We start from the raw sequence: 24,428 nt of genomic DNA, 5'->3' as shown, positions 1-24,428 counted from the left end.
TATAATTATCCACATTGAAACTATCCAATACACCTTCTCCAAATTCAAGTAATGGATTATATACATCTCAAATCCATGCATAAATCAAAGAAATCGTGCTCATTCTATATATTTCTAAAAATCACAAATATTTCAAACTACAGAGCATGAAACAAATAATAAATACCATCAAACAGAGAGGATGATGACTCCTAATTATTTTGACACCCTTCAGTTCAGGAGAACACTCTTTTCAATATCCAGAAATCATATATACCGCACCGTATCGTGGATATCGATACTAGCCCCGAATAGCAGTGTTTTCACTGCAGGATCAATGTTAACGGCATATTCATGATCCGAAACATATATTTTTTAAACTTCTCGATGGTTTCCATATGAGCCCGAATAAATACATCATTAGAGTGCCAAAATAATGCAACTAAATACATAACAAATACCAAACTAATTAACCATGCCACTTGAAAAAATTTAAAAAAAATCCCTATAAATTATCCACATTGAAACTATCCAATACACCTTCTCCAAATTCAAGTAATGGATTATATACATCTCAAATCCATGCATAAATCAAAGAAATCGTGCTCATTCTATATATTTCTAAAAATCACAAATATTTCAAACTACAGAGCATGAAACAAATAATAAATACCATCAAACAAGAGAGGATGATGACTCCTAATTATTTTGACACCCTTCAGTTCCAGGAGAACACTCTTTTCAATATCCAGAAACCATCTAGAAGAAAAAAAACTTTATTTCGGAAAATGTATATGTCGGTAACCTCGACTCTGCGGTGATGACAATGCCTTTCGGGGGACACGGTGCGGTACAAGGATGTCACCAATCGGCCAGTCGCAGCACCAATATTTCCGGTTAATAGGAACACAGCACTAGGCACAGGCAGCGTGCTCGTTGATATGCTCTCAGTGCAACAACGGCCACGCTGACTGCGTCAAATGCTGTCTTCATATCAATCGGAAGTGCTGGTGATGCGACCAACCGATTCGCGACATCCATATAGCGCATAGTGTTTCCCCGAAAGGTAGTGTCATCACTATTGGATGGAGATTAACGACGTATACTTGTTTCGAAATAAAGATTTTTTTAGCTTCTAGATAGTTTCAATGTGAGCCTGAATAAATACATCACTAGAGTGTCAAAATAATCAATTCATAATAAAAATATATATATTATAATTCTTTCATTAGTTCATTATAAAAAAATAACTATCCACATTATGGTCATATCTACTACAATCACATGTTTTGTCTACACTCATTCTAAAAATTTCTACTATCCACATGCTCATCTGAATCTAAAAATAAAAAAATATGCTACGGTCATTTCTAATATATAGAAAATGATTGAAAAATATGTCTATAAATTTTTCATATTCAACCTAGCCAATAAACCTACTCCCACATTCAAGTCATCGGTTCTATATATCTCAAATCATTGTATAAATCAAAGAAATCATGCTCATCCTCACTATTTCTAAAAGCACAAATTTCTCTAACTATGGAGCATAAAACGAAGAATAAAGACTATCAATAAAGAGAGGATGAAGTTGCAAACCTTTGGCGCACTTGGATGACTAGAACACTCACTAAAACTAGAACAAATGGCGGCAACTCTCTAAGGGGGAGAACAACCCCGAGCTCGAGCTTCTATGGTGAAATGGCACTGGCTCGGGCTCGGGGAGGAAGAAGGGTGCCAATTTATAGTGAGCGCATTAGTACCGGCTGGTGGCTCCAGCCGGTACTAACGCGCCACATTTAGTACCGGCTGGAGCCACCAGCCGGTACTAAATTTTCTTGTGGCAGCTTAGTACCGGCTGGAGCCGGCTGGTGGCTCCAGCCGGTACTAAACTGTCACTAGCCTGTCGGTGGCGGATGTCAGAGCCTGTCGGTGGCGGACATTAGTACCGGCTGGAGCCACCAGCCGGTACTAATAGGCTCCCAGGGCCACTGTTCCTTTGGTCCGGTACTAAATTTTCACGTTAGTACTGGCCAAAGCCGTGACCGGTACTAACGGCCGCGGACGAATGTGCGTTTTTCCAGTAGTGTGAAGTAGACTTGAATCTCCACCAGATTTAGAGCTTGAAGGTCTAATTGATGAAGAATGTGCCGTAGATGTAGATGAACAGCAGGGCCTAGGGCGGGAGCTAGGTATAACGGCCGCACCCACAAAAATTTCATAATTCTTTGTCACTTCTAAATTTTTTATTATATTTGTTTCACTATCATGCATATACTATGGGGTGTCACACCTCCTCTATTTATCTCTAGCTTCACCCCTGGCAGGGCAAGAGCTTCTGCTCCCCTTCAGCACGATTAGCAATCGGATTTAGGGTGGCTAATCACGTTTAAGGTTTTGGATGATGAAAAGAGTCAGTCATCCCTTACATTTATAGTGCTGTGGGTGCATGACCTTGCTCTTAGTTTGGAACTAATCTGAGCCCACCGATTACAGCCCATTAGTTTTTTTTAATCACATTTAGGTGGTAAAACGTGCTTATTTTCTTAACTGTGAAGATCACATTAAATATATTTCCAACATCTGGGTCACCATATTAATGCACTTATGTTCAACTTTTCCATGATTTGAAATTCAGTTAGATAGGGTCGGATGAGTTTGGGGTTGACACGGCGATCAACAGAAATCCCTGTTATTATCAGAACGAGACCTGAAGATTGTAGTGTGAACCATGAAGACCCTGCATGATTTGTGCAAGAAGCCAACGCAGCCGTTTGATCTGGCTAGGCCATGCCCTTCACTCTCTCATTTAGACATGCTAGGAATCTTTATTCTGATCGGATCTTACGCAGCCAAATAAGACAATCAGGCACCCACCTCAAAATAAAATATGGTGGCCATTTCTAGGGGTCGCGGGTGCTGTAGCCCGTATTTAAAAGTATTTCTTCAAGGGCTGGTCACATCCACATCTGCCCCTATAAATTCTTTTTATTAGGGACGACAACGGGTAGAATTTGCGTGGATATAGATTTCGTAGACCTGTACCTGCTATTAGATGAATCTGTAACATATGCATCCAGAAGGTTCTTGACTATAGATAGAATATGTAATTAATCTTATGTAATTAGGAAAGTCAAGAACCTTCCATAATTCTTGTAAGCCACGCCAGGGGCTCTTCCAGGCTATATATAACATGTAGGCGGCACGAGGTAAAGTGCACGCTTCAAGCCCTCTGATTATCTTTCATGGTAACCAGAGCCATCAAACAATAATAGATTAGATCCACCTTCCACCATGTCAACCTCCTACGCCGCCGCCATCAATCCCTTGGTCGGCCAAGCTGTTTCCGAGAAGCTGAACAAGAACAATCATGCACTGTGGAAGATAATGTTCTCACAGGCGCCACAAAGACCCCCCCTGCGTCTACCATGAAGACGACAGCAGATGGCAAAGAAGAGGAGGTGCAGAACCCACTCTACGTTGAGTGGGTTGCTACGGATCAACAGGTCCCTGGGATTCCTGCTCTCTTCTATCACTCCAAATATTTTGTCTCAGTTAACTGCTTGCAAGACTGCTGCTGAAGTATGGAGTGCTGTTGAGGCCATGTTCACCTCGATGTCACGAGCGCGCACCGTCAACACTAGGATCGCGCTCGCCACAACGAAGAAGGGCAATCTTTCCATGGCGGAATACGTCGCCAAGATGCGGTCTCTTGCCAATGAGATCGCGTCTGCTGGCAAGGCCATTGACGACGACGAGCTGGTCTCCTACATTCTTGCCGTCCTCGACTTCGACTACAATCCCATCGTCTCAGCCCTAGTCGTCAGGACTGAGCCGATCAGTGTGGGAGAGATGTTCTCCCAGCTGCTCTCGTTTGAGCAGCGCATGGATCTTCTCCAGCCTGATAGCCGCTCCTCGGTTAATTCCGCCAACCGGGGGCACGGTGCATCACGAGGCACGCGAGGCAGAGGGCGCTCGCGTGGGGGTGCTCCATCTCGCAGGCGTGGCCGAAGCAATGGGCAGCGCCAGCAGAATCAAGGTGCACAAAATAATCAGCAGCATGGGTCTGACAACAGACCTAGGTGTCAGGTTTGCAAGATAAAAGGACACCCTGCTGATATATGTTGGTACAGATTTGATGAAGATTTCGTACCAGAAGAAAAATATGCAGGTGCAACATCTACATCCTACGGAGTAGACACCAACTGGTACATGGATTCAGGTGCTACAGATAACATCACCAGCAACTTGGAGAAACTGTCGATCCATGATAGGTACAAGGGCCACGATAAGATCCACACGGCGAGTGGGGCAGGTATGGAAATCAGTCACATTAGTCATTCTACTGTTACAACCCCTAGTCGTGATCTTCATCTCAATAATGTTCTATATGTCCCCAAGGCCAACAAAAATTTTGTTTCAGTTCATCGTCTCACATCTGATAATTCTACCTTTATAGAATTTCACCCTGATTTTTTCTTAATTAAGGATCAGGCAACGAAGAAAACTCTGCTTAGGGGACGCTGTGATCGTGGGCTCTATCCTCTCCCTGCTAGGCGCACAATAAAGCAAGCCTATGGAGCTGCAAAAATTTCTTTTGATAGATGGCATTCTCGTTTAGGTCATCCGGCTGCTCCAATTGTGGAGAAAGTTATCAGCCAATTTAATCTTCCTGTTTTAGCAAATTCAAATAAACATTCGGTGTGTGATGCATGTCAAAAGGCCAAGAGCCGTCAGTTACCTTTTCCTCATTCCAGTACTGTTTCCCAGCATCCTTTAGAAATTATTTATTCTGATGTGTGGGGTCCTGCGCCCAAATCAGTTGGTGGACACAAATACTATGTGAGTTTTATTGATGCTTATAGTAAGTTCACCTGGATTTATCTCCTTAAATTCAAATCTGAGGTTTTTACCAAATTTCGAGAATTTCAATCTCTTGTTGAGCGCTTATTTAATCGTAAGATTATAACTATGCAGACCGACTGGGGGGGGTGAATATCAAAAACTGCATCCCTTTTTCGCCCAAGTTGGCATCACACACCATATTTCCTGCCCGCATACACATCAGCAGAATGGGGCAGCCGAACGCAAGCATCGCCATATCGTCGAGGTTGGTCTAGCTCTTCTTGCTCATGCCAACATGCCGCTAAAATTTTGGCCTGATGCTTTCCTTTCCGCCACACATTTGATAAATAGAACGCCTAGTCGGTTACTTTCATATGACACACCCCTTTTTCGGCTGTTTAACCAACAACCAGATTATTCCTCTCTTCGTGTCTTCGGATGCGCTTGTTGGCCCAATCTATGACCCTACAATACCCATAAACTCCAATTCCGCTCCAAGCAATGCACTTTCTTAGGATACGGTCTGTTTCATAAAGGGTTTAAGTGCCTTGATCCTGATTCTGGAAGGGTTTATATTTTTCGAGATGTAACTTTTGATGAATCTCTATTTCCCTTTAAATTTCTTGGTCCTAATGCTGGTCGTAGGTTTCAAAATGAAATTAATCTTTTACCTACCTATTTGTTAAATCCGACTAGTGGGGTTCGTAGCATAAGTGATCATGTGGTTGATTCTTCAATTAATCCTGCTGACAATGATATCCCAGCGCATGAAGTCGTGCAGGAATTGTGGTCATCGCATATAGGGGTGCCCGGAGCTCCTTCTGGTGGAACTGACCCCCAAGGTGATTCACCTGCGCCTCCAACGACTTCTGTAGGTGTATCTGCCCAGGATTCCGAGCCCGGTGTATCGTCGTGTGACACATCGCCTGAACCAACGACCGCCTCTCCGACGCATGCGGGTGGTTCTGCGTCCGGCGCACCTGACACGATCAGCGCACTGGATCCGGAGCCTCCGGCGGCTGTATCCACTCTAGATCTCGTGCCGGTATCCTCTACGGCACCTTCGGCTGGGGGCGAACTGTATCAAAGGCCAAAGACCCGTTTACAAAGTGGTATTCGCAAGGAGAAGCGCTACACCGATGGTACGGTTAAATATTCTTTCTTAACGTCTACCGGTGAGCCACAAAACTTATCAGAAGCATTAGAGAATAATAATTGGAAACAGGCAATGGATGCTGAATATGATGCGTTAATGAAAAATAAAACATGACATTTGGTTCCTCCTCAGAAAGGGCGTAATATTATTGACTGCAAGTGGGTATATAAAATCAAATGTAAACAAGATGGCAGCTTAGATAGATACAATGCTCGGTTGGTTGCAAAAGGTTTTAAGCAACGATATGGTATTGATTATGAAGACACTTTCAGCCCTGTTGTTAAAGCTGCCACTATTCGAGTTGTTCTCTCTATTGCTGTGTCCAGGGGGTGGACTATTAGACAGTTGGATGTTCACAATGCTTTCTTGCATGGGCTTCTTGAAGAAGATGTATATATGAAGCAGCCTCCTGGGTACGAGGACAATTCCAAAAAAAACTATGTCTGCAAGTTAGATAAGGCACTATATGGATTGAAGCAGGCGCCTAGAGCATGGTTCTCAAGGTTAAGTAAGAAACTTTATGCCCTTGGTTTTAAAGGATCCAAAGCTGATACTTCTTTATTCTATTACAGTAAGGGTGATGTCATTATGTTCATGTTAATTTATGTTGATGACATAATTGTGGTTAGTTCTAAGCAAGAGGCAGTGGCCGCATTACTTCAGGATCTCCATAGTGATTTTCCATTAAAAGATTTAGGTGACTTGCACTATTTCCTCGGTATCGAAGTTGCCAAGACTAAGCATGGAATTATTTTGACACAAGAAAAATATGTAAATGATCTGTTGAAAAGAGCAAATATGGCGGATTGCAAGCCGGTAAGTACACCTCTATCGACTAGTGAGAAACTCTCAATTTATGAAGGAGATCCGCTCGGTCCTATAGATGCATCAAGATACAGAAGTATTGTAGGAGCCTTGCAGTATCTTACATTGACAAGACCTGACATTGCTTTCTCAGTAAATAAGGTTTGTCAATTTCTTCATGCACCAACAACAGTACATTGGGCGGCTGTTAAAAGAATATTGAGATACCTCAAGTCATGTGCAAAGCTTGGTCTAAAGATAAACAAGTCATTTTCTTTCTTGGTAAGTGCATATTCAGATGCTGATTGGGCAGGCTGTCCTGATGACAGAAGATCAACAGGTGGCTTTGCAGTATTTCTGGGAAATAATCTTGTATCATGGCATGCAAAGAAACAAGCTACAGTATCAAGGTCAAGTACTGAAGCTGAGTATAAGGCATTGGCTAATGCAACTGCTGAGATTATTTGGATTCAGACTTTGTTGAAAGAATTAAAGGTATCTAGTCCGCCTGTTGCACAGTTGAAGTGTGATAACATGGGGGCCAAATATCTTGCATCAAATCCTGTGTTCCATGCTAGAACTAAACACATTGAAGTTGATTTTCATTTTGTCAGAGAACGGGTAAACAGCAAATTACTTCAGATTGATTTTGTTCCTTCTGAAGATCAAGTGGCAGATGGTTTCACCAAAGCCTTGAGTGTACGAAAGTTGGAGAATTTCAAGTACCATCTCAACTTAGGAAAGTTGTGATTGAGGGGGAGTATTAGATGAATCTGTAACATATGCATCCAGAAGGTTCTTGACTATAGATAGAATATGTAATTAATCTTCTGTAATTAGGAAAGTCAAGAACCTTCCATAATTCTTGTAAGCCACGCCAGGGGCTCTTCCAGGCTATATATAACATGTAGGCGGCACGAGGTAAAGTGCACGCTTCAAGCCCTCTGATTATCTTTCACCCGCAAACCAAAACGATACACATACACGCTATTCATGGATACCCTCATGCCCGTGTACTGTACTCGCAAGCTTTAGGAAACCAAAGCATATAATCCAATTTTAACAGCAAGCAAAAATCGTTCAACATTATACATCCATCATCCTAAATCAAATCAGCGCAAATTAACACAAATAAAAGCCTACAATCATAGAAGAGGCATTATTCAACACTATTATTACATAAAAAGATCAGTTGAACCAAGCAAATTTGCGAGTTTACAAGTTCGGGTATCAAATTTTCAAACCCGTTAGAAGATATATGTTGGGTTTAGAGTTGTACCCGCACCCATGCTCGCAGGCACAAACTCGGACCCGAATCCGCTTCCACCCACGAATATTTTGTATCCGTTGCCATCTTTATTCATGATGCTCATATTTTCTACAATATTCACCATTATATATACTATGAAATATAATTAGCTTATTTTTTTTAATTTATAGTTCACTATAATCTTTGTGTAGAAATTTTATTTTTTAGATGTTTTCTATATTCTACTAGTTAAACAAATTTTCAGCATAAAAATGGGAAAATCAATAGTAATACAAAAAGGAGTTTCAAAAATTCTGTAAATTGGGATGTCATTATGTTTAGTTGTGTAATTTATACCTATTTCTAATCAAGTAAGGTTTCCACCCAATTTTTTGGTTTGTTCCCTCTCGTATTATTCACGACTACAATAATTATTAACTGAGGCGGGCAAAAACTATTAACCGAGACATTTTTCGCAACCGCCTCAGACCCAAGGTCACGGTAAATGACCTATATTTTCCGATGCGGTTGCCTGCCTGCCTCGGGTATTTGAATAGAAAAAATAAAAAAACAGAAAGCTCGTGGACAGACCCGCCAAGCCCATCCATGGGCCGCCGCCGCCGGGGCGCGTGCTCCGTCATCGAGATCGATGGATTCACAAGCCCCGAGGCTGGATCCGCGATCCTAGTGGCCAGATCCACCAGATCCGTGAGCCGCGTGGCCGGATCTAGAGCTGGAGGTGGTGTAGACAGTGGAGAACCACGTGGGGGACGTGGGCCGAGGCCAGGCCTCCGCGCCGCTGGTCCGTTGCGCCCGCGCCATGCGGGAGGAGGGGTGAGGCTAGGACGCTGCAACATCGTGCTCGCGTCGCCAGGATGCTGCGCCATCGCGCCCGTGCCGCCGGTCCACCGCGCCTGCCTTGGTGGGAGAGGAGCCCACGCCGCCGGTCCGCCGCGCCCACTCCGTGGGGGAGGAGGGCGAGGTAGGGTCTCCACGCCGCCAGTCCGCCACACCCAAGCCGTGAGAGGGTGAGCAGATGAGCCGGGGAGGGGCGCTATCAAGAGAGGAGAGGGAGCGGCGCTTGTTGGGAGTCGGACCTTGGTACATTTCGTTTGCGAGTTGGACCAACCCACTCCATTCACGACTCGGTCACGTAGATCCCTACAAACGAACACACTTGCACCATAATACATATCCGATACTTATACGAATTTTATCTGTAGCAATACACGAGCATAATTGTCTAGTATGTTGTCATAAAATATTCAAAACGTTCTACATAGAGTAGACTATATATTCTCCATAAATTCATCGACTCCCCACGTTAGTATCAAGCCATATTGTAAGGTTTTTATGTTATCATGAAACATTCAAAACATTCTACATAGAGTAGACTGTATATTCTCCGTGAAGTCGTCAACTCCCCACATTAGTATCTCATTCTCATCTCATTCTCATATAACTCAAGCCATACTTTTAAATTTTCACACTCTTAATACTGAAATATGCTTGCCATTTTTTTAGATTTATAGTTCCCTATAATTTAAGTATAAAAGTTCTATTTTTAAGGTGTTTTACTACATTCTAGAACTTAAATGAATCTTCGGCACTCTTTATGAAGACTAGAAGACCTTGAAGAACTACTCTCCACCTACACTCCACTAGCCTAGAGAGTTTACAAGTGAGAGGATGGCTACATCTTGGTGCGTTCAATTTGGAGAAACCCCCTATATTTACAGGCTTGAAAGGTTGGTTCTTGATCGGTAAACTCATGCCAAACATACACAACTGACTTGGGAACGCTCCCTAAAATGACATGGGCAAGCAGAGGCTAGTGGTGGCAATCGGTTCGGCCGAACCAACAGTTTAGCTGACCTAAAGCTGCCACCAACCGACCTCCCCTTGGGCCAGTTGGATGACAAGTGGGCCCTTGTGCCATTGGTCGGTGCATGGCCCTAAAATAAGGCTGATTGTTGTGGGGCCTTCAATCCATATGATGCTTGCGTGGCGATGCATGATTGCTCGAAGCTCGATGGTGTGCTTCCTTACCTTTGGGGTGTGTTTTTCCTCTTAAATTCAGCCAAATCACCATATGCATAGTTTTCTCTAAGGATATGTGAAATATGGTGTTTTTATTCATTATCACATTATGTGTGTAAGAAATACAAGTTTCTCCTTATTTATGGTCAATGGACAACATGTTTTTGGTAGTTAACGACCATCAACACGGCCTCCCCCGCGGCGGTGCGCTCCCCACGACAGCGCCTTCTCCCCACACGGTCCCCCCTTAGGCGCCCTTCCTCCTGGCGGTGCCCCTCCCTCTCCCCCTCTCCAGGTAGTTTTCTTTTTCATTTTAGTTTTTTTCCCATTTTTTCTCTAAATATGTGGAAATTGATAATTAAAATTAATTTTATAGTGATTATGAATGTGAATTCAATTTTAACACATAGTGAATTATGAATGTGTATTGAATTATGTTTCAATTATATAGTGTATTCAATTATATTTCAATTTATAAAAGTGTATTCAATTTGTTAGGTTAAAATTTGCGGAAATTAAATTTAAAAAACTAGCAAGAAAAGTTTCCAAACATTCAAAAATAAATTATTGAATTTTTTGGCGGGCTGAAAGTTTTCAGGGGCGGGCCATGCCATCATCCGTCCATGGGAAACAATTTTTAAGGTCGTGTCATGGCTTCACCCGGCCTTGAAAATAGTCATTTCTAGAGGCAAGTCATAGTATCATATGTCTCTGAAAATATATTTTCTAGGTGCAAGTGATGTCATGGTCCATCTTTGGAAATAATTTTACAGGAGCGTGCACGTTACCTACTTCTGCTAACAGCTATTTATAGCTGCGAAAAGAAATAGCGGGTAACATATCGTTCAAACAAATGCCGTTTGAACTGGCTCTACTACAAACCATTTTTGTGATAGTGAGGTCATATGTAACAAAAAACTATGGGAAGTCGCTGCCATGGTTGGACTGGAGACAAGACAATAGTGAAGAAAGACAAAAGAGGGGAAAGATAATTCTGAGCCTGACATCCATTACCAAGCTACCTGCCATTACACGAGGGGCCTCCAACGTACAGAGATTGATTTAGCTTGTTTGAAGTCACAGGGTTTTTCGCTTTTCAATTCGGAACTGCATTTTCTCTGCATTTTCTCGCTCGAGTTATTCCTAGACTGTTGACGAACAATATTTGGAACTTATTTGTTTCTTGATTCATGCTACGGCCACCCCTCTCCTCAATATTTTTCTGTGAGGTTTCTGCGGTGAATTGTAGGGTTAGAGTTTGCGACCACGGTTCGGGGCCCATGGTTCCTCCTATCCCTGGTTGCAGAGTTGGCTAGGAGATAGACATGCCCCCACATTGCAGCAACGGTTGGTAGTAGGGTGGCCTATGAACCCACTGATAGACAATATATAATACATTAGACAGTGGTATGGGCCTAGAATAAAAATGTCGAGGAAGAGATATTTTGGTAAGATAGGACAACAATGCAATGAAGAGCCTCACTCATGATAAGAAAAATGGGCAATGGTATATGGCGCGACAAGAGGGCCTATGAGAGTTGAGGATTACGCTCAATAAAATAAGATGCTGCGAGGGAGACATCTCATTGATATTAGTACTACGATAATTGATTTGATTGACAGAGTTACTTTGGTCATCCCTATCATTATTTCCTCCATGAATGAATGATTAAAGTAGAAGAGGTAGTCTTAACAGTATCACATACTACTTCATCCGTTCTCCAATATATATCGTTTAGAACAAGGAAATTAGTTCATTTTGAACTAATGCGATATATATTTGAGGATGGATGTAGTACATAGTATTCTAGATTTTCAGTTTTGGTAGGGACGGATCGTGGATCCAACATTTCGGGGGCACCCCGTCCCATGCAGCCCCCTTAGCCCAGCCACCCCTCTAAATCTCTAACCATGAATGAAGAGGAGGTAGAAAATGAGAAAGAAAGAAGAAAAGAAGAAGAAGAAGCGGAAGATGAGTCCTCTCCCTCGTACTATGGATCCGCCCTCACACGAAACTGTAGTTATGAATTAATTATAGAAAAATATATATCTAAAAGTATAAAAAAATTGTACCATATCATATCATATCATATCATATGTTTGCTGCATAGATATACTCATTGGAGTCCAACAAAATTAGGCTTTCAATTTTATAATTTTTTATCATTTACTATAATTTTTCAAAGATTTTTCCAAATAAGCATAAAATAAAAAGAGAAAAACCATCGAAAGAAGGTCACGTGTCTAGTGTCGTGAGTCCGAGAAGTTCAGTCAGACGGTTTTATCGTCTAGGGAGAAAACGCAGACTGAACTCAAATTTTAAGGAGGTAAAAAAGGCTTAATTTTATGGATGAAATTTGATTCCATTATGAGATGATGGACTATTGTGGCATTCATTAGCTATTGCATGATTGAGGTTTATTTAACTATCATTTAGCTTTCTAATTTTCATTCTTTGAATGGCAACCATGTCAATGGTGATGGAGACTATTAAGGAGTATGGTTGTGGTGAGAATAAGACCTTGTTGCATTTTTGTATTGTTTTATTTCTAATGGGGTTCTTTCTGCAATTGCTAGAAAAGATTGGAGTTAACGTTTGAGTATTCCCTCCATCCTAAAATATAGACCATTTTAACTTTTATAGGTAGACAATATTTACTAAGCATTTACATATTCGCTATATCTTGATACATAAGAAATACTAAATATCTATCTATATCTAGAAAACTAATTCTTCTGTCCCAAAATATAAGCATATCTAGATTTGGTCAAAGTTAATTTTTTAAACTTTGACCATCAATATTCTTAAGAATGAATTATTTTAAATATAAACACTTATATATTATGATAATTGCTTTCAGAACGAATCTAGTAATATTATTTTTATTTTATAGATCTTTATAAATTATTTATTATTTATAGTTAAAGTTGAACAAATTTAATTTTGATCAAACCTAAAAATGCTTATATTTTGAGTGGGAGGTAGTAAAACGAGGTAGTAAAACGATTCACTGACAGTGAATCGTTTTTTTCTTTGTTGTCAGTGTATAAAGGGCAACTAGGAAGAAAGGAGTTGGGCAAATAGGAAGAGAATTCTCACTTTCTCAGTAGCCGAGGCGAGGAGAGAAAGAGCGGGCGGGAGATGAGGAGCCCTGTGTCGGAACGCAGCCTCATCATCGAGAGCTCCGACGATGAGGACACCCACGCCGCCGCCGCCGCCGCCGCCGCCGCCGCCGCCGCGGCCGCGGCCACCATCGAGAAAAGACACGTCCATGATGAGGAGGAGCAGGGCGCTGGCTCGGACTCCGACTCCTCTTCCTCGTCCTCGTCATGCGCCACCCCACGCCGCGGCCCCTGCTCCCCCTCCTCCCCCTACACCCAGCAATGGCCGCAGAGTTACAGGTCACGCCGATTCCTCTCTCATCTTCGTCCTATGTCTTTTAGATTATCTGCAGTTGCCATCTACTGATCTACTATGCTAGTACCGTACTGCTTATCATCTTATCCGAGCTTAATCGCAACTTCCGCATGGCGGCTACCGGCCAGGACCTGGATCGAATACTGTATTACGGTGCAGCGTTGTGCTGCTGCATCTTCTTCTGCACCCGTAGGTTCAGTTCAGATCGAGTAGCTGCATCCTTCCTTTCATCCTCCTTCCTCCCTCACCTGGAGTTCTGTTGCCCCGGCCGGTCACCAATCGTGCCATCTAGTTACCAGATAGCTGGAGATCCATACATGGCGATGGCGGCACTAGTCGATGGAACACACATGACACATGTGTCCCATGATAGAGAGTAGTACTATTGATTATTCACATGCGTGCAAGAGCAAGAGACTATGACTGCGACCTCCCCGCCTGGCTGTGGCGACTGGATGGCGATCCGCAGTGTCGATGCGATTGCGATGTGCTTCAATCCATCGATGTGTGCGGGCCGGCATTGTCTGTCAAGCAGGCACACACCAATCATCCTTGCTCGGCGATCCACTTGCTTTGCATTGCCTCTTCATATCCTAGATGTACATCTCTGTCGATCTGGAGGTACTCAGGTACAGCTCATGTGTGCCAACCATACAGTTAATTCGAGGTGCCCAAGTTTGATTCATCTTTCCTATCTCACAACATCACCGTTTCATTTATCGAACTGTCCTTCCTCATTAGTCATGCATGAAAATTCCTTCTATTTAATTTTGCATGCTTGAGTCTAACTAGTATCTCCAAAGAAAAGGTGTGCCACTGTTTTGAAAGGAGAAGTAATATCTTTGCTGTCAAGATCTGAAGGATAAACAATTACTGTAAACAACAAGATCTGTGACTGTCGTAAATAACCTACTTGTGTCTGTGGACCGATGGCAGCTGTCGCCATCTTAATGTCCTCTGGTCTTGTCCTTATGTCTCTTTCTGAAATACAGTTCTCAAAGTGTTTCCAGTTCAACTAATTAACATGGAGTTGCTTGGACATTTGCTTTAAAAATGACAGAGCGTTGATGAATCTGTTGAGCTTAATGTTTTTTTTTCTAGAACGTGATCTGTTCAACTTAATGTAACAACTTGTGGTATCAGTTTTTTCTAGGTATAATATTTGATTGTTCTGCTTGCTTTCTTTCATGCAGGGCTATTATAAAAGAACACATCAATGTCCTATAGATTAAATGATTTTATCAGCTCTGTTTAAATCACTTCAATAACATTTCTTTTTTCTCGCTCTCCTTTTTGACAGGCAATCAATTGACATTCTTAGTAGTGTGCAATCACCGAATCTCAGTTTTTTAGGCACTCCAACTCTGAGCAGATTGTCCAATTCTTTCCTAGCTGTCACCGATTCCTTTCGGAGCAAAACCCCTGAAATAGTCTCTAACTTTGTCAAGCCACTTCTGAGCCCCGCTACAAGTGATGAGCAGCAGCAACACGAAGATACCCGAAAGAGTTCCCAGTACCTTCTGCCCTCAAGGAAGCCATCATTGCAACAAATCCCCGAAGATCAGAAGCCACTGGTAGCTGGTCATGAAGTGTCTCCTTATCGAAACTGCTCTTACACCCATGGAGTGATGAATGGTAAGTACCTACTTGTCTAATATTTTTGAGATGCTCAATAACGTCATAAGGAATGGGAAAGTTACGCTTGGCTCAAATGATTGATACAAGTAAATCCATCGAGAGATATAACTATAGAATGCTTGCACGCGTTGATGTCCTGAGGTAATTTTGATGGTTAGTGAACTTGGCATGATAAATAACAGGACCCCCCCCCCCCCCAATCATTGATTATTTAAGAATATTCTCGTGATATGCCATTGCTGAATACCAGCTCGACTGAACATAGACGCAATCCCAGACTGAATGTCCAAGTTCAATGTACCGATTCTGCATCCAGACATTCATATTCTCTGTAGTATTGTGTTTTCATGACTTACAATATGTAGTTTACATATACCCGGATTACAATTCCAACTTGAAGGATCTAGACTAACATCACACTGTTATAGTTCCATGTTTTCGACTGGCTAGTTACTATGCTTTAGTGCTTTACATGTCAGTGCCATGTCATTTGCAATTTTGCATGATCTCCTCTTTGGATAATAGATGTCTCTCTCCTTCTGCATCTTGAGTTGCACACAACCACTTGCATAATCTCTATATTGCTTATTTAGCTAAGTGATTACTGAGGTTATGGCACAAAACACCAAGTGCATTCAATGACCAATTGTGTTCTGTTAGGTAGCTCTATTCTCTCTTTGTTGATTCGCCGCATCACAGGCCCAGCAGTTTGATTTTTCTTCTTCGTCCCCACATGGATAAGGACATCACATGGTTGATGTGTCAGCACGGTCATCTGGCAGTGGTCACACATAAAATAGATGTGTGGTGTACTTATCCTTGAAGGCAAACCGTACAACAACGACAACATTAAAGACTTTTAGTGCAGAAACCATTCAAGAGCCATAATCAAAGATGATAAAAAATTTAAAAGGTTTTATTTTGTACAATAGTGGTAAAATAAACTGATAGCCTAAGCTATGGTTTGTGCATATATGGATTAATAGTCTAAGATTCAGAATATCATCGTTGTTTTTGTCCTTTTAGCCTAAGGGTTACTACACGAAGCTTTACTCATGTAATTTGTTGAAGTTTTCCTTTAGACCAGAGGCTTTGGACCTGCTTTATTGAATCAAAACACATACCTCCAGAACTAGGAGGGGCTTTCCTTTCCTTCTTCCTCCTCCCTCCTCTCATTCCTTCTTCTTCCTCCTCAAAATTTTCTCCTTCCTTCTTCTTCCTCCACAAAATTTGTAGGGGGGGCTTGGGGGGGCTTCCATGGAAGCCAAGGTGGTAGGGGGGGCTTGAGCACCCCCTGCACCCCCCTGGCTCCGCCACTGCATATCCACTGGGGTTGCTAGCTTACAGATTAACAGCACAAACCACGGAGCAAAGCTAACTAACACGGTAGGAGCTCAAAATTTTATACTAACTGACATGATCACAAGAAGTTCCATTCCCCTTAACAACACTTTGAGCGGCTAGTCAACATCACACTCTAAAAAACCATTTAAACAAAAAGCAAAAAGAAACTTGTTACACTAGTACATAGCATGTAACCAAAAGCCTGTAGTTTATTGAAGTTGGATTGATAATGCTATATACAGCAGAAATTTATTTGGATGTAACTATAAGTTTTGCACCTTAGATAAGCTTTACTGCTTTAGAATCCTTGATGAAAATTTTTCTTGTTTCTACATTGAGTGTGTAATCATTATGCAGGAATAAATGTTCTATGTGGCGTGGGAATCCTATCAACACCTTATGCGATTAAACAAGGGGGTTGGATTGGACTTGGGATACTCAGTTTATTCGCTTTGCTTGCATGGTACACTGGTATGCTCCTGCGCCATTGCTTGGACAGCAAGGAGGGCCTTGAGACATACCCAGATATTGGCCATGCCGCCTTTGGCAGCACCGGTCGCATAGTTATCTCGGTAAAATCTTCTTTAGAGTATGATAATACATTATATGGTGCTATGATTTTCTGCACAGTTTAATATGATGTGCAATGGAGGGATGATTTTGTGCTGACTTATTATTTTTTTTCCTTGTTTGTGGCTTCACTGTTGCAGATAATCCTGTATGTGGAATTGTATGTAAGTGTTTTATTACTAACCAACCATTTCACTCAAAATTAGTTCATCAAAGTTGTGCCGTAAATTAACATAATTCAACCATAAGTTGCATATCCTATATGAAACCATTTTATTTCTTGCTTTCTGAAGAATAACAGTATCAATTGGTATTGGTCCTAATCTTTGTACAGGCCTGTTGCATCGAGTATTTGATATTGGAGAGCGACAATTTGTCAAAATTGTTCCCCACTGCTCATCTGACCATTGGGAGCTTGACACTGAACTCTCATGTATTTTTTGCAATCTTGACTACCATCATAGTAATGCCAACCACCTGGCTCCATGACCTGAGCTGCCTGAGCTATATTTCAGGTCTCCTTTTGCCTGCTTCTCATTGTATATGTTTGGCCTTGTTATTGCAAAGGATCCTGTACCTTATGCATGTACTGTCCATTATATTGATTTGCGAAACATTGTTGTGTCTGTAGCTGGAGGTGTTATTGCATCAATCCTTGTGGTCATCTGCCTGTCCTGGGTGGGGATTGTTGATGATGTTGGCTTCGAGAACAAAGGGACTCTGCTGAACCTCCCAGGAATTCCTATTGCACTTGGATTGTATGGTTACTGCTACTCTGGGCATGGGGTGTTTCCAAACATCTATTCGTCTCTGAAGAATCGCAATCAGTTCCCTTCAATTCTTTTTACTTGGTAATAATTATCTTAACTGGGATGGACCCATGTTAATCCAAATTTCATAATGTAAATACTTAGAAATGCAGCACTAAGTTTGTTTTCCGTTTTACGTTTCTTTTCAGCATTGGGCTGTCTACCGTTTTATATGCTGGTGCTGCTGTGATGGGATACAAAATGTTTGGAGAAGCCACAGAGTCTCAGTTCACGCTTAACTTACCAGACAACTCAGTGGTTTCAAAGGTTGCTGTTTGGACAACGGTAACTGTTCCTGGCTAAACCGCTTCGAATTCCTTTTTTTTGGAGAGAGAAAGGGTCTGAGCCGTATTGCTTGTTTTGTCATAAATATGCTAATGGTTTATCTGTTAATTTCCAAGTAAACCACAAGTTACTGTTATGTACATAATCTCCAGTTATATACCAAGATAAAGAATTTTCAAAACTTGTACACAATTTTTGAACCGATTTGAATTGTTGTTTACTGCTCTACCAGTCCTTTTTTAATTGTTACTTATTCACATCTCCATGTTTATTGCAGGTGGCAAATCCAATAACAAAATATCCTTGGTCTTTTTCCTTCAAAGTTGTTTTTAATTAATCTCAAAATGGAGCTGATCGAGTGTGTTTTAATCAAAACGTATTTTGTTCCATCTTTTTATGCTTTAATGTACAAACTGATTCCTTTTTGTAAGGATACCGTAATGCATATAATCTTTTCATAAATTTCATTATGGTTCGCCTGCATTTCCTTAACGGATAATCACATATGCATTAACCATAATCCCACTGGCTATGAGTTTGGAAGAGCTGCTGCCATCAAATCAACAGAAGTACTCGAACATTATCATGCTTAGATCAGCCTTGGTGGTGTCAACCCTCCTGATTGCTTTATCTGTGCCTTTCTTTGGTAAGTGCATTGCTTAGTATTTAATAGTAGCAAGGTCAGCCTTAACACCATCCTCAACCTTTGTGTTTGACCTTTGACAGGACTTGTGATGGCCTTGGTGGGTTCCTTATTCGCCATGCTTGTGGTAATTAAGATTTCCGTGTTCACCTGAGATGTCCTTTGTTACCAAAATGCTGAGTCTAAATTGTATTTTTTTTTTCATCGTAGACCTATATTTTGCCTTGCGCGTGTTATTTGGCAATCCTTAGGACAAAAGTGGGGTGGCATCAGGTACGCAAAAGTGCTTCCAATTTTCAAATGTTTCATGCTAAGTAACACAGAAAGGTTACTTCAGTGGTATACCAAGTGTCTGAGAAGACAAGGATCATATGAATAAGATTGCACCGAAGCAGAACCAGTTATAATTGTTTAAAATATCAGCATGGTTCAGCGAATCATGCCCCCTACTTACTCTGGACCTGTTTGATTGACAGATAGCAGCTTGTTCGTTCATCATCATTGTCGGGTTTTGCTGCGCTTGCGTGGGGACATACTCATCCCTGTCCGGGATAATCCAGAACTACACATAATAAAGTTCCTGTGATCCTTTATATACAGCTGCCCAGCAGTACTGTGTGCTATATGAGCCAAATATATACAAGGTGGAAAGTTTCCCAGCAATTGAGTCGTGTATATTAAATATGTGGCATGCTGTACTTCGTGGGTCAACAGTATGTAGTATGGGCTTGAGGTTGTATCATGCGGAAGTAACAGTATTCTTTATGGCGCAGACAAAAAACAAGTTTGAGTTGTCTTGTAGTTTTTATGATTTGATTCTATCAATATATGTTCTTCTGGTTAGTTCTCCTATTTTGGTCAGATCGCTGGTTACATGGCCATAGCTTAGAAAAGCTTGCTCCAAATGTCCTTAAATGTGTCCCAGACAGATTTCGTAAGACTGTAACAGTGGCTGGCAGCACTCCATAATCTGACTTGGGTTACTCATATAAAAGGGGCTCTGAGCTGGCTTGATCTCACTGAGTACCTAGAGCTATGGGATGCACTCTCAGGTTTGGCTCTTGGCCCAACAGATGATCAACACCATTGGAAACTTGAATCTTCAGGATCATTCTCCACTAAGTCCGCCTACCGGGACTTCTTCCTTGATTCTATCACTGTCCAACCGTGGAAACACCTCTGGAAGTCTTGGGCTCTGGGAAAGTGCAAAACCTTTGTTTGGTTGGCTATTTGCAATTGTTGTTGGACGGCCGACCGGCTGGAAAAAAAGAGGTCTGCCTCATCCGGATCCGTGCCCCCTCTGTGACCAAGAGGACGAGATAGTACAGCACATCCTCACTTCATGTGTCTTTGCTCACTACAGGAAGATGGGGATAGTACGAGTGAAGACTTGAATCCTTAATAAGAATCAATTACCTTTCACCACAGATTTGGTTTTTGGGAAGCAAGGATATCATATCACTTTCAGGCTAGAGGAAGAATCATTCCAGCCAGCTATTGCTCCAGCGGACGATACAGAGCCCATGGATCATGATGATTTCGGGGCGGACAATGGCAATGCTGAAGATACTGCAAAGCGGTCAGCAGCCAAGAAGATGAGGAGCGACAATAGCCAAGCTGATACATCTGCTCCTCAGGTTGAGAACGTTGGCTCTGGACCAACCCCCATGCAACACCAAATTGCAGTGACGCCTCTCGGGAAGAATCGTCCTTGTCCTCTGAGGAATGAGAGTACTCTATCCTGCCTGTGAAGAGTGAATTGTCAACCGTGCGGTGTGATCGTGCGCTTGGTCTTTGGATTGCAGGTACACGGGCGTCGAGTGTCGACGGAGAGTTGCCGTGGAGGAGCTCAGGCCGGGCGGCAGCTGTGGCGTCCACTCCTGGATCGAGGGCGCAAGCGGCGACGGAAGGCAGGTTTCTTGGTTTGCACCACAAAACCAAGGAAGCTGACAGCGGTTGAAGACGCCAAGTCGTGGAGGCACGGGCGTCGGTCTCGGGACGGACGGAGGCGACGGGCGTCGACGGCGTCTAGGGCCTCGCTGCGGGCGAGGAGGTGACGGGCGTTGGGCGGCGTCTAGGGCCGTCAGTAGGCCGAGGTGGGAACGGCGTCTAGGGCCACGGCGTGGAGGCGGGAATCTTCCTGCGCGTGGAGTTTTGGCGGTTTTCTCAAAACCGGCCACCTACCCGGGTTTTGCGGACCCTCCAAAACCGCGGACCGGATCTTCGTCCACACGGCGGCATCGCGGAGAAGACTTTGACTCGAAGAAAGAACCTCGGCCGTCGGATGAGATCATGTACCTTTTCCGGTTTTGCCCCTACGAGCTTTCTAGTGTTTAGTTAGGTCTAGGGATATTTTAGTCTTTAGCCTAGAGAGTTAGTGGGGTTACAAAAAGAGAAGAGGGCAGCCAACTCCCTCTCTCAGAAGTCCCCGTCGCCCCCTTCTGTTTGTTTTGTTCTTCTGGTTCTCCTTTCTCCTCTCTAGGGTTAGAAATTTACCATGGCGATTTGAAGATCTTGTACCTTGGATCCGCGGAAATGGAGGACCTTCCCTCCTAGTGTCCTCCGGAATTTTAATTAGATTCATTTGCGTGTGATTTTTGTGCTCTATTGTGCCTCCTTGTGTGCTGGTTTTTCCGTGCCCTTTTGCTACTGATCTTGCGCAGGTTCTTGGGGAGAGCTATGAGCGCTGATTCTTAGGCCAGGGGGACAGCGCAGTTAGCTAAGCAGCCTTGCTCGCAGCAGTGCTGGGCGCTGGGTGATCTGCTCTGAGTGCTAGGAGCTGAGAGACAAGTACAGCAGCTCGCGGTGCGCGTGCGAGCACGCGGCAGCAGCAAGCACAAGTAAATTAAATCAATGATCTTGTGATCTGTGTGCACATGTATGCTTGGCCTTTGTTTGTCTTTGCAGGTGCTTGGATTCGGGTGCGTGTGTGGGAAATCCCAGCTTTGACTCAATTCGTTCTTCAACAATAGAACTGCGCCCACAAGGTGTTCGATGGTATGCTTCACCGGTCTTTTCTTTTTCGATTGATTTTGTTAGATTTGTTCTAGGCTTTAGTCATGCATCTAATCACATTCTCGTAGCTTGTTCTCTCTGTAGCTTTTGAAGTTTTGCTGTGGAATTAAATTTCTTGCTCTAGGCCATAATTAATTTCCTGCTTAATTAAAATCAGAAAAACCTCTAAAAATTAGTTGCTAGCCTTTTAATCTTGCCTACTAGCATGCTAGGGTTAGATTAGTTTTTACCTGAGCATTTAATTTAGTTTTTGTTCAACTAACCCTCTCGTTTTGGTCTGTTCTCATTTTGCCTGGTTTCAATTCGTTTTGCTTTCTAATTGCGTGTGCTCTCGGGTTTTGCTTCCACAAGAGTTTTGCGACACTCCGTTTGTGTTCCTAGCACTACCAGCTTGTCCATGCTGCGTAGTGTTGGCTCATTTTAGGAGCAGTGGTGTGGTGTTTGTATCGGGATTTTTCGGATCGAGTTTGAGGCTCCCATTCAACCCCTCCCCCTTCTGGTCGCCTGTCCGGTCCTTTAATTGGTATCAGAGCTTGGTTGAGGTTTTCAGTACCTTAACCGGTTTGAAAACCACTTGGCGACCATGGCGAGTCTTGGTAAGATCCCCGTGTTTGCCGGCGAGGACTATGCCTACTGGAAGGTTCGCATGAGAGCGTTCTTGCAGAGCATGGGAGCCGAGGTCTGGGATATTACCAAGAACCAGGCTTATGTGGTGCTTGCCACTCGGGTCACTCCTCTTCAAGTGACCGAGCACGAGGCTAACGCCAAGGCTGTCAATGCCTTGTTTGCTGGCGTTTCTCGTGCGGAGTTCTCACGCGTCCAGGGTTTTCAGGAAGCCCACAAGATTTGGATATGCCTTGAGAACTACCACGAGGGCACACCTCAGGTCAAGGCAAGACTGTACGAGACTCACCGGCGTGAATATGAGAACTTCACACATGAGCCGGGTGAGAGCATTGACTTGATGTTCAGTCGGTTTCAATCGATTGTGAACAAATTCAATGCGAACAGATCTGCTGATGCCCTTGAGTATACAGAGCACGAGAAGGCCCTCAAGTTGCTCTATGCACTTGACCGCTCTGTGTGGGATCTCAAGGTGAACACGATCATTGAGTCTGTTGGCTATGAGACTCTGACCGTGAATGAGCTTTTCAGCAAGCTCAAGGCCACAGAGGTGGATAACCAGACACGAGACAAGCTCAATGGTGCCCCTCCTTCCAAGAGCATCGCTCTTGTGACTGGCCCAGGTGGATCGAGCTCTAACGCTAACTCTGCTCTTGGCTTTTCTCTTGCCTCTTTGCCTTCTGTTATAGATGAGCAGCTGGAGACACTGGGCGATGACGACTTGTGCCTCCTCATCAGCAAGTTCCAGCGCGTCTACCACAACAGGCAGAGGAAGAAGAACCCCGGGTGCTACAACTGCGGCGATTTGAACCACTTCATCGCCGATTGCCCCAAGAAGTCCGGCGGTGGCCAGAACAACCACTTCGACTACTACCGCCACCGCGACCGCGACGAGGGAGGCTCCAACAAGGAGCGCCGGCGCCACAAGCACCGCAGTCGTGACCGGGGAGGACGCTTCGACAAGGAGTCGCTCAAGAAGCGCTTCCAGTACAAGGCCAAGAAGCGGGAGAAGGCCTTCCTGGCGCAGCTCAGCGACCTCGACAAGAGCTCCGACACCGACCGCTCTTCTTCACCGACCTCCGACGACGACGACAAAAAGAAGAAGAAGAAGCGGGACAAGGAAGCCATCGGTTTCATCGGTCTTTGCTTGGCGGCCGGTCGGCGCAAGGGCTTCTGCACCATGGCGGGCGAAGCCGATGGTGTTCGTGCGTCTTCAGGTGGACATGCTACACCAACACACGCCAACTCTTCTCCTGGATCCGAGAGTGATTCAGAGGTAAACTCCATGATCGACCTGCTAGATACAGAGGTTAGGGAATTGTACGCCGCTCTCGACAACCAGAAAAGGCTGCTTAAGGAAGCAGCTAGAGAGCGTAGAAAGATTAGGGTCGGTTACACTTACACGAAGTCAGACTTTGACATGTTGTATGGTAAGATTGGCAAGGCTGCTGGAAACACTGCTAGCACGAGCATGCAGCCTTCGCTTGTTGACCCCGCGGATGGTGTGCTTAAAGAACCACCGAAAGCACCTCCGCAGAAGCAGGTTTGGGTTCCAAAGCCCAATGAGCTGAGGAATTCCCTCGACACGCTCCCTGCTGCCACAGCCTAGGTTGCCCAGAAGAAGAGGGCTGCTCCTCCCCGTCCGCAGGCTAGGCCTCCACCTCCCAAGCATGAGGTGAGGTACCACTGCGAGTTCTGTGACAGGGAAGGTCACCTGGAGGAGTTTTGCTTTAGGAGGAAGCGGGCTGTGAGGCGAGAGCAGGAGAGACGGAACGCGGAAATGTACTCTGCTCGGGTGCATGGTCCTTCTCGGCGTGGTGGTAGGCAAGATGCTAGGGCACGCCGTGTAGGTGGAGGTCAGGGAGACGGTGGTGGTTTCCGTGCTCTAGTGGGTGGTCGCTTTGCCGGTCGTGCTTCTGGTCGTTTTCAGTACGGCTATGGACCACGGGACCGAGGCTTTGGAAGAGGTTTCGATGCTCCACGCTTTCCTCGCGGTGGTGTTCGTCAGT

At 43.7% G+C, this 24,428-nt stretch overlaps 1 protein-coding gene, 1 long non-coding RNA gene and 1 other non-coding gene across 4 annotated transcripts; all 3 read left to right on the top strand.

Moving 5' to 3' along the window:
• The first annotated feature begins 3,720 nt into the window (after positions 1 to 3,720).
• On the top strand, positions 3,721 to 3,859 carry LOC120705318. Its single transcript, XR_005687905.1, has one exon. It is a non-coding gene; the product is annotated as a small nucleolar RNA Z247 (small nucleolar RNA).
• Positions 3,860 to 4,097: 238 nt separating this feature from the next.
• On the top strand, positions 4,098 to 4,800 carry LOC120705142. The gene is made up of 2 exons (XR_005687802.1): positions 4,098 to 4,294; positions 4,468 to 4,800. It is a non-coding gene; the product is annotated as an uncharacterized LOC120705142 (long non-coding RNA).
• An 8,358-nt stretch (positions 4,801 to 13,158) lies between these two features.
• On the top strand, positions 13,159 to 19,632 carry LOC120703511 (amino acid transporter AVT1C-like). 2 transcript variants are annotated; one of them, XM_039987617.1, is made up of 13 exons: positions 13,163 to 13,291; positions 13,325 to 13,475; positions 14,792 to 15,126; positions 16,831 to 17,045; positions 17,184 to 17,207; positions 17,378 to 17,558; positions 17,675 to 17,894; positions 18,002 to 18,137; positions 18,415 to 18,434; positions 18,641 to 18,783; positions 18,864 to 18,907; positions 18,991 to 19,053; positions 19,257 to 19,632. In XM_039987617.1, the coding sequence occupies exons 1-13, from the start codon at positions 13,216 to 13,218 to the stop codon at positions 19,350 to 19,352; spliced, it is 1,704 nt and encodes a 567-aa protein (XP_039843551.1). In that variant the 5' UTR covers positions 13,163 to 13,215; the 3' UTR covers positions 19,353 to 19,632. The 2 variants fall into 2 exon arrangements, with proteins under 2 accessions (XP_039843550.1, XP_039843551.1); XM_039987616.1 differs by having other exon boundaries at positions 13,159 to 13,475.
• Positions 19,633 to 24,428: the final 4,796 nt, after the last annotated feature.

This window comes from Panicum virgatum, chromosome 4K (assembly GCF_016808335.1).
Source record: "Panicum virgatum strain AP13 chromosome 4K, P.virgatum_v5, whole genome shotgun sequence".
Classification (NCBI taxonomy): domain Eukaryota; kingdom Viridiplantae; phylum Streptophyta; class Magnoliopsida; order Poales; family Poaceae; genus Panicum; species Panicum virgatum.
Note: the sequence above shows the minus strand (reverse complement) of the source record. Positions and strands in the feature narration are given on the sequence as shown.

What these genes read in the sequence shown, in the direction of transcription:
- LOC120703511 (XM_039987616.1), top strand. Translation starts at nt 13,216, where the DNA reads ATGAGGAGCCCTGTGTCGGAACGCAGCCTCATCATCGAGAGCTCCGAC. An exon ending in TCCTGTATGTGGAATTGTAT is followed by an intron (nt 17,208 to 17,377) that starts GTAAGTGTTTTA and finishes ATCTTTGTACAG; the next exon opens with GCCTGTTGCATCGAGTATTT. An exon ending in CAAAAGTGGGGTGGCATCAG is followed by an intron (nt 19,054 to 19,256) that starts GTACGCAAAAGT and finishes TTTGATTGACAG; the next exon opens with ATAGCAGCTTGTTCGTTCAT.